This window comes from Acomys russatus, chromosome 1, assembly GCF_903995435.1.
Source record: "Acomys russatus chromosome 1, mAcoRus1.1, whole genome shotgun sequence".
Lineage (NCBI taxonomy): Eukaryota > Metazoa > Chordata > Mammalia > Rodentia > Muridae > Acomys > Acomys russatus.
In genome coordinates this window covers 121,789,827-121,804,429 of record NC_067137.1, presented here as the reverse complement: position 1 = coordinate 121,804,429, position 14,603 = coordinate 121,789,827, and the positions used below count along the sequence as shown (strand labels likewise).

The 14,603-nt window shown below is 42.9% G+C and overlaps 1 protein-coding gene across 1 annotated transcript in view; it reads right to left on the bottom strand.

Moving 5' to 3' along the window:
* Ncapg2 (non-SMC condensin II complex subunit G2) overlaps positions 1 to 14,603 on the bottom strand; it is a 51,380-nt gene that overhangs the window by 18,077 nt on the left and 18,700 nt on the right. The window contains exons 10-16 of the mRNA XM_051152502.1: positions 13,664 to 13,756; positions 12,260 to 12,385; positions 11,460 to 11,639; positions 10,454 to 10,606; positions 9,208 to 9,534; positions 5,366 to 5,539; positions 1,511 to 1,581 (exon numbers count right to left, since the gene is read on the bottom strand). Coding sequence (XP_051008459.1) covers positions 1,511 to 1,581; positions 5,366 to 5,539; positions 9,208 to 9,534; positions 10,454 to 10,606; positions 11,460 to 11,639; positions 12,260 to 12,385; positions 13,664 to 13,756 — 1,124 coding nt within the window. The remainder of the gene's footprint in view (positions 1 to 1,510; positions 1,582 to 5,365; positions 5,540 to 9,207; positions 9,535 to 10,453; positions 10,607 to 11,459; positions 11,640 to 12,259; positions 12,386 to 13,663; positions 13,757 to 14,603) is intronic.

Below are 14,603 nucleotides of genomic sequence, written 5' to 3'. Positions count from 1 at the left end.
GAAGGATGTAAGCCACACTCCAACCCTCTCCTGTTTCTAGAGCTGGCTGTCACATTACTGAGATCCGAATTTATGGCATATTTTTTCTCCTTTTTTCCCCACGTAATATACTCTGATCACACGGCCCACTCCCGCAGCTCCCCTCAGACCCTTCCCATTTCCCTGCCCACCCGACTCCACACCCTTTCTCTTCAAAGCGCAAACAGAAGAAACACACACACATGAAACCACAAAAGCCATAAAATTAAAAACCCAAATATCCAAGCAAAAGACCAATAAGACAAAGATAGGACAATAATTTTTGTTATGCCACAAACATTCATTTTGGAGGCCAGCAAACTGGCTCAGCAGGTGAGGGTGCTTTGCCACAAAGCCTGATGACCTAGTTGGACTCCCAGATTCTACAAAGAGAACCAACTCTCAAAAGTTGTTCTCTGCTTCCACACATTCTGTGCTGTACCCATACACATACAGACAAAATGCATATAAACATACAATTGTAAAGACTTATTTTCTTGACTGTAAATAAAACCAAGAAAGTTTTATTCATTCATAAGCAGCAAACCCAGAACTACCCTGCCTAACAAAAAACAGTGTGTGGGGGCTGGAGAGACAGCTGGTGCAGGTTTAAAAGCATCTGCTGCTCTTGCACAGAGCTCAGGTTCAGCTCCTAACACCCACATGGTAGCTCACTAGCCGCAGCTCTAGTTTAGGGGATCTAAGATGCTCTGACCTCCACAGGCTCCTGCACACAAATGGTGCACACATGCTCAGGTACATATAACACACACAGACATAGACATACACACACATTTTTAAAATAGTATGCAAATAGCTCAGTGATCAAAGGCATGACAAGCATATGCAAGGCCCAGTATTTGCTCACCAGCCATACGAAAAGACTGTGTGCCCACTACATGAAGTGTAAAAAGAACTAGAGAAATAGATCTCAACAGCGTACTTTTCAAAAGATTTTTAATTTTGTGTACGGATGTTTGTCTGTTTATGTATCTGTACAGCACATGCATGCCTGGTGCTGAGGAGACCGGAAGACAGCATCAGATCCGCAGACACTGGAGTAGCAGGTGGATGTGAGATGCCACGTGGATGCTGGTAACTGAACCCAGGTCATCTGGAAGAGCACCCAGTGCTCCTAACCACTGAGCCAACTCTCCAGCCCTCAACAGCTTATTTTATCCCCTTCTTGAAAACACTTTACCATGTACTCAGTGTTTTGACATTCTTCCTTTCATGTGTGTATTTTGGAGCCGTGTGGTGCAGCAGTGACGAGAGACTCCAGAGCTTACCACTCTGAGTATCAGAATGCTGCCCAGACATGAGGTGAAGTCACAGCTGAGGGGCTCACGGCCGCTCTGTAACAACTTCAGAGTCCACTGAGATCACACCCTAACACTCTCCCCAGAGAGAGAGAGGAAGGCAGGAAGGAGAAGCACAGACTAGATGACAACAATGTCCAGTGAGGATAGACTCTTGCTCTGGGGCAGCGTACCTGAACGCAGGGACCGCAGAGGCTGGCAAGAAGGACATTAGCATGAACAGAGGGATTTTGCAGCGCTCGTCCTGGAAACACAAAAAAGAACATCAAGCTAACACAGGAATGGACAATAGGATACTTTTCCTAATAACCTATTTCCACAGTTGCTCAAAAGGTACTCCAGTAATTTCTTCACTATCTAGAGAAAACCCTTCAGGGTTACGGCTGAGATTACTTGAATCAAGTACCCTGACATTTCTATGCCACCTCACTACTGAGCAAACACCAAGTGCAACAAGTATAGGCATGGAGCGCTATTTACTTTCAGACCATTACTGATGACAGGGAAGAGTTGACTAATTACCTATCTTGAACATAACTTTTTGCAGGGGAGGAGGTTTCAAGACAGAGTTTCTCTGTGTAGCCTTGGCTGTCCTGGACTCCCTTTGTAGACCAGGCTGCCCTCAAACTCAGAGATCCTCCTGCCTCTGCCTCCCAAGTGCTGGGATTAAAAGCATGTGCCACCACTACCTGGCTGATTTTTTCTTAATCATTTCTTTCTTTCTTTTCTTTCGAAAATAACTCTTAAGAGGACTATGTTACTCAGATAATATTACACAAGACAATCAGATTGTTATTTGTAACTTTGTAGCTTCAAAGTAAGTGTCTGTCTAATTCATCTTATACCTAAGAGTTTGAATCAAGTAAACCACAGAGGAAAGAGCCTAAACAGCTTCTTCCTCCTGAAATGCAGAGTGCTATTAAAGACTGAATGAACAAAATGTCAAGAAAATGGGCATAGTGAAACCTAACGTGCATAAAATGCAATAAACTGTAGCTTAATTAGCATTATTATTGCAGCAGTACAGTAAACTGAGCAGATTTTAATTGCTCAGAATCCTTCAGGAACACCACATAAGGGGTGGGAAGTTAAAGTCCTTGTTATTCAAGCTTGAAGACTGGAGTTAGGAATCCCACGTAAGTCCTGGGTGGGTGTGGCAGCCTCGCTGTAACTCCAGTGCTCAGGAATTAGAGACAAGGGATCCGGGAGCTAGACCGGTCATATTGAGGAGTCGTAGGTTCAACTAGTAGACTACCCTCGATGAATAATGCGCGCGCGCGCACACACACGCGCACACACACACACACACACATGCATGCACAAGCATGCAAATATACATATGTACACCACACATATACACACAAATAAAACACAACATAATTCTTTGCTAAAAGATGTAGGATCCCAAAGGGGGAAAAAACAATTTTCCTGAAAATAAACATGAATACAGAAAGCGGAAGAAAATTAAGGTGAGATGTATCATTCCCCTGAATTCAGTTAATGTGGCTACCTTGACCTCTAACTCCAAATATCTATAGTAAACATGATGCAAGAGTAACTAACAAGGAAATGTGCTTGAAAACCCTGAACAGAGAACAAAGTGTGATAGACATGTGAGCAATACCCATGTTAGCATTACACACACTCCAAAACACGATAAAAAAAAAAAAAACTATAAACCCATATTAGCATTACACACACTCCAAAACACGATATAAAAAAAACTATAAACCCATATTAGCATTACACACACTCCAAAACACGATAAAAAAAAAAAACCTATAAAATGTTCTACCTGGCAACTGAAATATATTTTTTTGTGTGCACGCTTTACAAAAAGCAAATAGGGAGAATATTGAGGGTGCAAAGGTTTAGTGTGGATGGGAGGAGTGGGAGTAGAGAGTAAGGGAGGGTTAACTAAAGGCAAGAATGTATTAAAAGCCTTAAAGAAGCTCACTACTTTGTTAACTAATTTAAAATATGTTTCTTTTTAATGGTGATTGAATAGAGGTGCCCTGCACTGGTGGCTAATGCTAGCCTAGAAAACATGGGTTATTAAATGAAGTTCCTAGTACCACACCTGAGATTCCACTGAGTTGTTGGCAAGGGAGGCCCCAGAGGAAACTTAAATATTGCCTGTGCTCTTGGTTGCCTACCAGACATACATAGCATGATCTGTAATTGCTTAAGATACTACACATTCAGATTGCAAAACAAAGTGGAGTCAAGCTGGAACTGAGCTAGAAACTTCCTTTCAGACGGCCTTGCTACGTGAGCTGCTAGAGAAGCAACTGACGGTCTTTCCCCGTAGCAGACCCTGAAAGCAGCATAACCATGTGCCAGGCCAGATGTACCCACTGGCGCAATGGCGGCATAACTGTTGTAGAGATAACCAACCACTTTTAAAAAATGCAGCAAGGCCTACTTCACACAACTGATTTCATTCCTAGTACTGTAAAATTGGCCCAAAGCCATAACTGACGTAGAAGTCCCAGAAGAAAAGCCATGGCCTTTACTAACAGGCGCGCTGTCAAACTGCTTTCTAAACCTGCAGGTTTATACTCACAGATCAGCACCGGTTTCAACCTTGGTCAAACAAAGTTATTTTTGAAGCAGGCATCAATTAATGCAGAGACACCCACAACTGGTCAAAGTCCTGAGATTGACTGCTGAGTACCTGGCCCCAAATAGGACACCCTCTATCAACTCCCTCCCCACCAAGATTCAGAAAACATCACGGAAGAGGGAGCAGAAAAACAAAAAGTACAGGAGTCAAAGAAAAGGGGAAACTGCTATGTTTTCTGGCTGCGATGTAGATGTGGGACCCACAAAGTCAGAGGCTGTGGTTAGCTGAACAAGACTGACCCCATCAACATCCCAGCTGGAATGGACTCAAGAGACTCCACCCCTAGCTGAGGGGCTACTGGCACTTAATAGCAGCTGGCTGAAAAGTCCTCCTCCTTGTACATGATCTGGTAAATAAGCTGACGTCCACATATATGCCAGAAAACAACCCTAATTAAACTCAGGAGATGAAAAAAAATTTTAAAGAAATAAGGAGGACATGCTGGGAAGGGCTCAGAGATGGGGGGATTAAGAGAGGAAAGTGGGAACAGTGAATAACATCAAAATAAAGTAAATGAAATTATCAAAGAATATGTTTTTGTTGAATATATTTATGTATTTAACATATTTATTATGTAACTTAAATCCTTATTGGATGTGTACACCTTTTTGGTAGGCATATTCTTCAAATATTCTTTACTTTTTTTTATGAGATAGTCTCTTACTGAACCTAAAATTCACCAATTTGGTTAGACTGACTGTAAGCCCCAGGGACCTTTCTGTCTCTCCAGCACTGGAATTACAGATGAACACTGGCAAGCCCAGCTTTTATACAGTGCTGCAGACCAAACTCAAGTACTCATGACGATGCAGCAGGCACTTTGCCAAATGAGTTATCTTCCCAGCACCTAAAAATATCTCTTAATTCACTAAATTGCATGAATTGCAGACACAATTCATGCTACAGGGAAATCTACTCCCTGTGTGCCTTCAAACACCTTAGGAAACACCTATAAGATGGAAATCTTTTGCTCATAAAACAGAATCCTCTTCCTAAAACTGCAAGTAAATTAGATCCCAAACTATCTCCAACATCAAAAATAGAAGCTAAGCCGGGCATGCTGGTGCACACCTTTAATCCCAGCACTCAGAGGCAGAGGCTGGTGGATCGCTCTGAGTTTGAGGCCAGCCTGGTCTACAAAGTGAGTCCAGGACAACCAAGACTACACAGACAGACCCTGTCTCAAAAAGACAAACAAACAAAAATTAAAACAAAAAATAAAAGCTTAAGGGCTCACTCTGAACCATAAGTACCCTGGGTGCCAAGGAGACAAAGCAGTGGGCGAGACACTGCCCTCATGGCACCGTGGCCTTCTTGCCATGAATACAAGACAAAACTTCCACTAGAGATGAAACTGCTGCCATCACAAAGTACCTGACTTGTAAGAGTGGCCCAGACTTACCGTGAATACCTTCAGGTACTCTGGAAGCACAGATGCAAACTTGTTAATGGTATATACTTTGGCCTCTTTATTATTTTCCAGACTTCTCTGGATGCTCCTCCAGAGGATCACAATGACCTCTAGTAACCCTGCCATGGACGCAGTGTCATTCACTGACAATGTTTTGTCTAGTACCTAGGACACAAATAATGTTACTGTGAAAGAATCTCAAGTGTTAAAGACAAAAGTACTATCTTCAAAAGCACACCTCAGAATTGCAGACACAAAGCAATATAAATAATGTAATGTCAACTTCTATGATACAATAAAACTTTCTTCACTACTTTAGAACCTATCTATATCAAGAATGTAGCTTTATTTCCAAATTCCACCAAGAAATAAATTCTAAATTAACTCTATTGTCTTTAATGAAACAATCTATATGCATTATAACTTTTCTAAAATCGGAAACTAACACTCTAGCACACACCACATACAAATGAGATTGCACTACCCTACAACTACTGAGAACTGCTGTACAACACTGCTGCCCCAGCAGGCACTGCTGTTAGATAGACACTGTTTGCCTGAGTCCAGCAGGGCACAAATCACAGACGGATAAGGACTAAAGATAGTCAACAACCACTACAGCACGTTTCTTCGGCTTGTTGAAAAACAATCCAATTGGGCTAGAGAGATGGCTCAGAGGTTAAGAAGCACTGTCTGCTTTTCCAAAGGTCCTGAGTTCAATTCCCAGCAACCACATGGTGGCTCACAACCGTCTATAATGAGATCTGGTTCCCTCTTCTGGCCTGCAGGTGTACATGCAGACAGAACACTGCATACATAAATACATAAATAAATAAATAAATAAATATTTAAAAAAGAAAACCAATGTCTATATTTTCCTACTATGCTGATAGTGTACAATGGCCCTATACCAGAATGCTCAGTGCAAGTCAGATGTGTATACCAAAGTCCCTCTCCAGAGCTGGTGACCTGCACATCAGTGACTGACCCACGGAGATAAACAGACACACAAGATGCAGTAACATCTAATGCTGAGGTGAAGAGGTGACTCAGCCTAGTTTTAACCATTCAACTGTGAGTATGAAACTGATTTGGACTAATAAGAGTACACAGAAGCAAAGTTTCTCCCTAGTAGCTATGTCAGCATGCACCAAATGCTTTGGAATGTAATAAGGCCAATAAAATTGATAAAGCAACCTGTCAGTGACAAACTGATCAAAGGTTCCATTCTTTCTTACCTTACACTTTCTGTGCTCTAGCTCTGTGAACAGAGAAGCAATCTATTGGACCATGCTTACATTTAACCTGAGCACTACAACATGTGACCACTATGTGTTACCAGCCTAAGAAACATAAGTAGGTGCATTTATTCACAGTAAACCACAGAAGCTCAATATCTTAGCAAGCAGACTCATTAAAATTTATGAAAACCACAATTCCCCTTTGAGAATAACACTTGAATAATGCACTAGGTTCTTAAGTAATGGTTCCTTATTTTATTTTAGCAGGCTGGGCTACAATACTTTAGCAATACTAGGCTCCTAAGTAATAGTGCCAACATTTTATTTTAGCAAAGAATATCTTTGGATGTTAATAGATGAGCAGAAGAAAGTCTTTGTTTGAGAAAGCGTCTTTCTACATAGCCTTGGCTGTCCTGGACTCACTTTGTAGATCAACCAGGCTGGCCTCGAACTCACAGCGATCCACCTGCCTCTGCCTCCCAAGTGCTGGGATTAAAGCTGTACGCCTCCATGGCATAATGAGGGGGGAATTTTTTTTTTGAGACAGAGTTTCTTCATTTTTTGATTTGTTTTTCAAGACAGGCTTTCTCTTTGTAGCCTTGGCTGTCCTGGATTCCCTTTGTAGACCTGGCTGGCCTTGAACTCACTTTCCGAACTCACTTTCCTTGCCTCCCTGAGTGCTGGGATTATAGGTGTGTGCCACCGAGCCCAACTCCCATGAGAAAACCTTACAAAACTTCTTCAAGAACTTGGTTGGACATGGTAGTGTGAGCTTATAACCCCAAGTTCAAAGTTCAAAGCCACCTGGGATTTCCCTGGACAGCCAGGGATACATAGTGAGATTACCTCAAAAACAAAACAAAATGTTTTAGATACATAATATGTGTTCTTAGAAAACCTAGATGACGAGCCGGGCGTGGTGGTGCACGCCTTTAATCCCAGCACTCGGGAGGCAGAGGCAGGCGGATCGCTGTGAGTTCGAGGTCAGCCCTGGTCTACAAAGTGAGTCCAGGATGGCCAAGGCTACACAGAGAGACCCTGTCTCGAAAAACCAAAAAAAAAAAAAAAAAAAAGAGAAAACCTAGATGACAAGTTATTTATTTTTTTCTAACATGGGTTACAGTGTACCTGTGTATTCTGAAACCCTGCCAACATAGGATGAGAACCTATATAGCAAATTATGTGTTTTGTATACAGAGTACAATGGAAGTCACTGTCCTTTCTAATGATACAGAACTTAAGCTAGGAGATACTGTAAGCTTTCACAGCTAAGTGACCTCACTACTAATAACATGGTTAACGTTCTCCAATATTTAGAAAATGTAACAAATTCTCAAACAGTACATTTCCAAATTCATGTTCTCTTTTGGAAAGTCACTCTCAGAGCCAGAACAAGGCTGCAGTGGCCCACAGCAGGGTGTTTACCCACTTCTGCCAATGCGTACTACCTCGGGCCAGCCTGATAAGTAGATCACCTGATCACAGCACAAAAGCTACATGGCAACCCAGCTAAGTCTCCCCGACAAGCTTCACACACCCTGTCTAATATGCAGGAAGAGTAGAAGGGACTTAAACTCTACCAATCAGACACTCTGAGCCCATGAAAAGGCCCTGGTCAGCCGGGGGGGGGGGGGGGGGGTGACTCCTATGTCACAATGTCCTATATACTATTCTCCCTCTGCTGCACATCTACTTTCCTTTATTTCTTCAGCAGTTTCTACTGACCAATTTCAGATCAGACCAGTCAAGCGAGGGACAAAGAGCAAAGGACATCTACTCAGGGTGCAGCTACTTGCCTGTCAAGATGTGATGGGAGAAATACACTGAGGTAACCATGGCACTGGCAGAGAAGCCACCTCATGACAGAGGCAATCTGAATATAATTGCCTACCCTCTCTAGACTGGTCACAGGGTAGCAGTAGCAAGCCCCAGGGCCTGGCCATGTAGTCAGCATACTAGCAATGGAATAATGGTACCATAATTTTCTTCTACAGGACAGATTTTTAATCTACTTGAGTATTACCAAAAAAAAAAAAAAAAAAAAAAAAAAAAAAAAAAAAAAAAAAAAAAACCCTCAAGTTTTACTTTAGATATCTAAATCCTAAGTGTTTATCCACAAGCTTAAAATACTGCTTGTAAACAGTGAGTGTAGTAGAGTCTTAACTGGCTATTATGGGACACTTTGGGTTTTAATGAATGAGCAGCCAATTAAAGACAAGTCTATAAAAAGCTTACACCCAGAAGTTCACCCCCAAAATGTTCCCAGAAGATCCTGTCAGTGACTGTGGCAGACACCAGCTCCACGTCCATCGTCTAGCTCGACAGTGCTACACCCAAGAGGGATCGAACACGGAGAGGTCCAAGGCAAGGTGCTACCAGTGAGGATAGTCTTTTTTTTACAACTATCCTATCAGACTGTAAAAGTACAAAAGAAGTAACGCAATTCTTTAAAAAATATAATTTATGACTTTTTGAAAAATGAACTTAAGTATCTTAACTGAAACAAGTGGAAAATAAAAAATCCTAAGCACTAGAGAAAGCATACCAAAACAATATCTGCTTGCTTTAATGTGCAGTGAAAGAGCCACTCACGCTGGCGTTCTCCTGCGCGCACTCCTTGTGGGCCTCCGCGCACTCTCTCAGAGTCCTCTGGATACAGGCGGTCAAGCAGTGGCGGATGACGTGGATGAGCTTTGCAATGTTGGTGCTGGCAGTGTGCTCATGGGCATACTGATAGAACTTCCGGGCAGCTGCAGGGTTCATCTGGATCAGCGTGACACAGCGTTCACACCACACCTCCTCTGGCTGATTCACAGGCAGAAAAGAATTGAAGATGAGGCTCACCAGGCGCCGAGACACAGGCCGAGAATCCATTTCCAGGCGAACCAAAATGTCCTCTATGGGACATATATTCCAAAACTGGGGAAGGGGGTGGAGACATGCAAAAGGAAATCATCAACGGTTCCTATAATCTTGAAGACAGCTTAAGTTTCCAGAACACGAGCAAAGAACTAATTGTTTTTCACAGCACACTAGCAGACATGCAGGTGGCAATGCTCCCGCAATGGCTATGTCCAAGGACAGACAGCAGGCACCACACGGAATCACTTGGCCTTGAACTTCTGAACTCAGCACGCTCTTGTCTTACTAGCAGAGGATCTGCACAGCATGCGTGAGGCCTGAGCTCATCTCCAGGATCAGAGAAGGGGAAAAAAACTGAATTGGAACTTGGTAGAGGGCAAGTTTTATGCCTTCTTTATTATGTCAATAAACTGGCCCATGCCCAGTGCATACTTACCATGTTACCTTGGTTTTGTTTAAAAAAAAAAAAAAGTAGGACAGTATTCAGCTAACATTTGCAAGTAATATTTAAATTCTTTCTCAGTGCTAAATATGTAGAGATGCATCAAACATTTCAATACTTTTACCATGTAATAAAAACAGTAAAAGGAGGACCTGCAAGATGGCTTAGTGGATAAAGGTGCCTGACAAAGTGAGTTCAATCCCTGAGACCCACATGGCAGAAAGAAAGCACCAACTTCCTCAAGTTCTCCCTGGCCTCCACAAATACACTGTGCACACAGGCCTGCCACACAAGGAGTAATGTTTAAAAGTATGTAAAGGTGCTTGTTTATGTTAGTCTTTCCAAATGAAACACATGTTATTTCTAGAACCTTTCATGTGAAACACAAAACTAAATTTTATGACAATCTAGCAAATATATGAATTACCAAATTGATTAAAAACTGTTAAGGTTCCTAAAATCAAAATTAAGTCCATTAGGTGGTAACAAATGCATTTTGTATATTTCAGTTTTCTCTAAGAATGTCTAATTTACCTTTGCAGCTCTCACAGCTTTGACTTTCAGCAACAAATCCACAAAAGCCACCCGCACTTTCTCTGATTTATCGTGGAGACTATACCTGAGTGGTGGCAAAAGCTGTTCTAATAACGGGTGGCTCAGTTTGTTATCCAAAATAATCGGCAAACACTACAGAGAGAGAGAAAGCATTTCAAAATCAAAATATACCAGTAAAACATTTAGGTAGGAAGCATCTTACATGATACTGAAAAAAATCATCTTCATGAAACTGCACATTGAACACATGCTTTAGGGCTGGTGAGATGGCTCAGCAAGACAGTCCACAGATGCAAAAAGGAGGGTCTATATAGCTAGCAAGCTATGCCCAATCAATGAGACATTTTATGGAGACAACATTGTTTTTGAAACAGGGTCTCTAGGCAACTCAGGCATACTTTAAAATCATAATCGTCCTGCCTCAGCTTCCTAAGTATTTCTCCTACTAAAGGTCTTGGCTACATACTTGGCTAGAAAATACTTTAAATCTGGATTTTAAAAGCTTATTTTGGAGGCTGAAGAGATGGCTCAGCAATTAAAGGCATATACTCTGCTTGCAGAGGATTCAAGTTCAGTTTCCAGCACCCGTGAAAGGGACCTGATAGCAGCGTTTAATAGCAGCTCCAGGAGGACCCAATGCCTCTGGCTGATCTACATGAAGGTCACAATCATCTGTACCTCTAGTTGCATGGGAACCAACACTTTCTTCTGGCATCCATGGGCACCAGGTATACACATAGCATACAGCCAAAATACCCATACACATAAAATATTTTTTATTTTTAAAAAAAATTCATAAAATTTTTTTAAAAAAATTTATACTTTTGATATAGAAATAAGGCTACAGTATCAGTAACATTTTCCCCTCTGAGTAGGATAATAGGTAATTTTCTAATATTTTCACCTTCTATTTCCTATGAAATCCTTATAGTTCTATGAAACTATCCTATAGTAGAATGCTACTTTTATACTTTAAAAACCCTACCTTAAAAACAGAACAACGAACGTCAGCTGAGCTTGTATCAAATGCCAGCTCCCCTGTGACTTTCTTCAAGAGGTCAACAAGAATGGTGGGAGGCATCATTTCCCAGTATTTAGAAGTTATTTTACAAACACCAAGGATGCCTGTGGAACGGACCTGAGGATAAGGATCTTCTAACAGACTCTAAAAGTAGGAGAAAAGAGAAAGATTGACACTGCAAATTATTGTTTGTGTTACATATTGGCATGCTGGGAATTTAAAACTTACTAATAGACACTTAAAGTTGCAGAGACGCTGGCCAGGGAGCCCATGTCCCTAGGTGCTCTAAAGGGACGAGCTCCAGGATGCAATGTGCAGCTGCCCATGTAGAGCCACTTGCAGAAGGGCCACACGAGGAGCTGTTCTATGGCATGGCTTATAGACTAACAGCATCAAAGGAAGTCTGCGCGTTTGATAGAGGCACAGTTTTGATCTGAATGTTTTCAGCCCGTATGATGCCACAAAGTCACAAAGCTATCAGTGGGAGTGGTAGAGTCAAGTCTGCGGGTCAAAGTGCTAGCACACATCTACTGGTGACAAGGCATACACACCTAGAACCCGGAAACCTACCTAAGAATGCACGGTGAAATGTTTCAAGAGTGATTAAAAGGAGGAGGAAGGGACGGTGTGGAATCTGAGCCTCTGGAGACACTAGCAGAGTGGGGACTACTCTGAGGGACCGCCCTGCTGCCAAGCACTGCCCTGCAGCTAAGCCACAGGACACACGGGCAGCCAGCAGTGCCCGCCTCCACGGCAATACCTACATACAGTTCTTCAAACTGCTTCTGAATCTCACTGTCCATTTCAATGGCAACGAAGTTTGGGTCTCTAACAGGAAACGCTTCAACAAACAACAACGCAGCATTTGACCGAACCTCAGAGTTTCTGGCCTGTGAAGAGACGGGTACTGTTAGAAGTCCAGAGAGTAGCCAGACGTGGTGCGCACACCTTTAATCCCAGCACTCGGGAGGTAGAGGCAGGTGGATCGCTGTGAGTTCAAGGCCAGCCTGGTCTACAAAGTGAGTCCAGGACAGCCAAGGCTACACAGAGAGACCCTGTCTCGGGTGGGGGGGGATGGGGGGTGGAAGAAGTCCAGAGAGTCCAGAGTTCCCAAATTAATACTTTCACAATTTCAGTAAAGGTTTACTTGCAAATTAACCATAATTTTGAGGGGGTTGCTGTACTCTGGTCTCCACATGTCCTCCCACTGATAATAAATAAATAAGCGGCAATAAAAAATAAAAAGATTATTTTAATTTTTAAGTTGGCAAAACCAGGCTGTAGGTGTAACTTAGTGGCAAAGTACACACTTAGGTTGTGTGGGGACTGGGTTCTGCCTTTGGCACCACAAAAATAAATAGCCAAGCTTTGTATGGTCATCCTAAAATTAAGCCAAACTCTCAGTTCAATGTCAACAGATATAAAAGATCAGTTTTCTCATTCCAAAGCTGCATTTAAACTTTTTTTGTTGTTTTTGGGGTTGTTTCTTTTTTCCGAGAGAGAGTTTCTCTGTGTAGCCTTGGCTGTCTTAGACTCACTTTGTAGACTAGGCTGGCCTTGAACTCACAGAGATCCGCCTGAGTGCTGCGATTACAGTCATGTGCCACCACACCCAGCTCTGCATTTAAACTTTTCAATATTGGGACTATTTAAAAAAAAAAAAAAAAAAAAGAGTACTAGTACTATTAAGAGATGGTTACTGTCTTCTAGGCACACCAGAGCTGCTTGTGTAGAACTAGGTGCTCATGAAAACGCTAAGCAGAGCGTCTGCCTTCTGCCCTCGTTACAGGCATGAGAGTACAAGAACAAGCAGGAGGCGCAGCTATTACTCTCCCAGCCTCACTGATGTTTGTGCACGTCCCCAGTCACCCTCTGAACTGATCTTCATAGTAAGTTTTTCAGTACAGAACTGATCTGATAGCTGAGTGGATCAAAGGGATGCTGTTCATAAAGGTTAGTAACTGAGAGCCAGGAATGGTGGCACAAACCTACCACCCCATCTACACGTGAGGCTAAGGCAGTGGCACGACCTGGGCCCAGGTGGCTAGCACGGGTCACACAGTGAGAGCACAGCTCAACAATGTAAGGCATCTTGTTCACCACAAGCACTGCCTGCATCTTCCTCTGAACCAGCACATGCTGCGCTAGGAGCGGCAGCGCAGGGTTACCTTCAGCGCTCGCCACAGGATGGGCTTGTACAGCCGGTACAGCATCTCCTCCACCCCCTCGCGGACCTTCTGCTGGTGAAAGTAGCTCAGCACCTAAAGCCCCAAGACAGACGGAAACAAAGGCTCTGAGGTCACATGAGTGCTGTGCCCTCCGGGGGCCGAAGGAGAGCATGGTGAGCTTGAAGTCAGCCTGGGCTACACACAAGTGAACCTCAAAACAACACAAAACTACAAAAATACAAAGCAACGCTACTCTGCCCCACCCCACCATTGTGACACTTGCAATATTCTCTGGAAAGACCTACAGCAGATATAAGACAACCTGGAATTCAACAAATCACAAGAAAGAAATCATAGCAAAAATAACCATCAATGGCCCTGAATTCTAATACCGCCTGGGTTCTAATGTCTGCCATTTAGGGACATACGCCTGTTGTCACACTCACTGAGAGAGGCTGAGGCAGAAGGAACCAAGGCAGGAGCTCTAGGCCATCCAGGACACCTGACTACGTATATAGAAGTTAAACTCTTACTAGCCTACCAAGAGCCACATGACCTCCATAGAGCTCTGGCTGTAAGGTCAAAATGGAACAGGGGAGCACCAACAAGACTCTGCCTGATTCACCTTGACTCAAATGCTCAGTAATCCTACTAGCAACTCTGCTGCTCGGCTCTCTGCTGCCCAAAGGAACAGGCTCCAGCTCTCTATCTTAAGACCGCACAACAAGCAAGCCTCTCCTCAGTACCCTTTACAGCCTACCTTAACTGAGACAGCAGGCTCATCCCAAACTTATGATTAGAAGTCAACCATCCCTTTTCTATCATAGTCAGAATCACCCCACAATTCTGTATAAATGCTTGAACCCAGCAACAATCAGTTTTGCCTTATTATTGGAACCCACTCCTCCAGAACATCTGCTGGTGAAAACCCTGAGTGAGC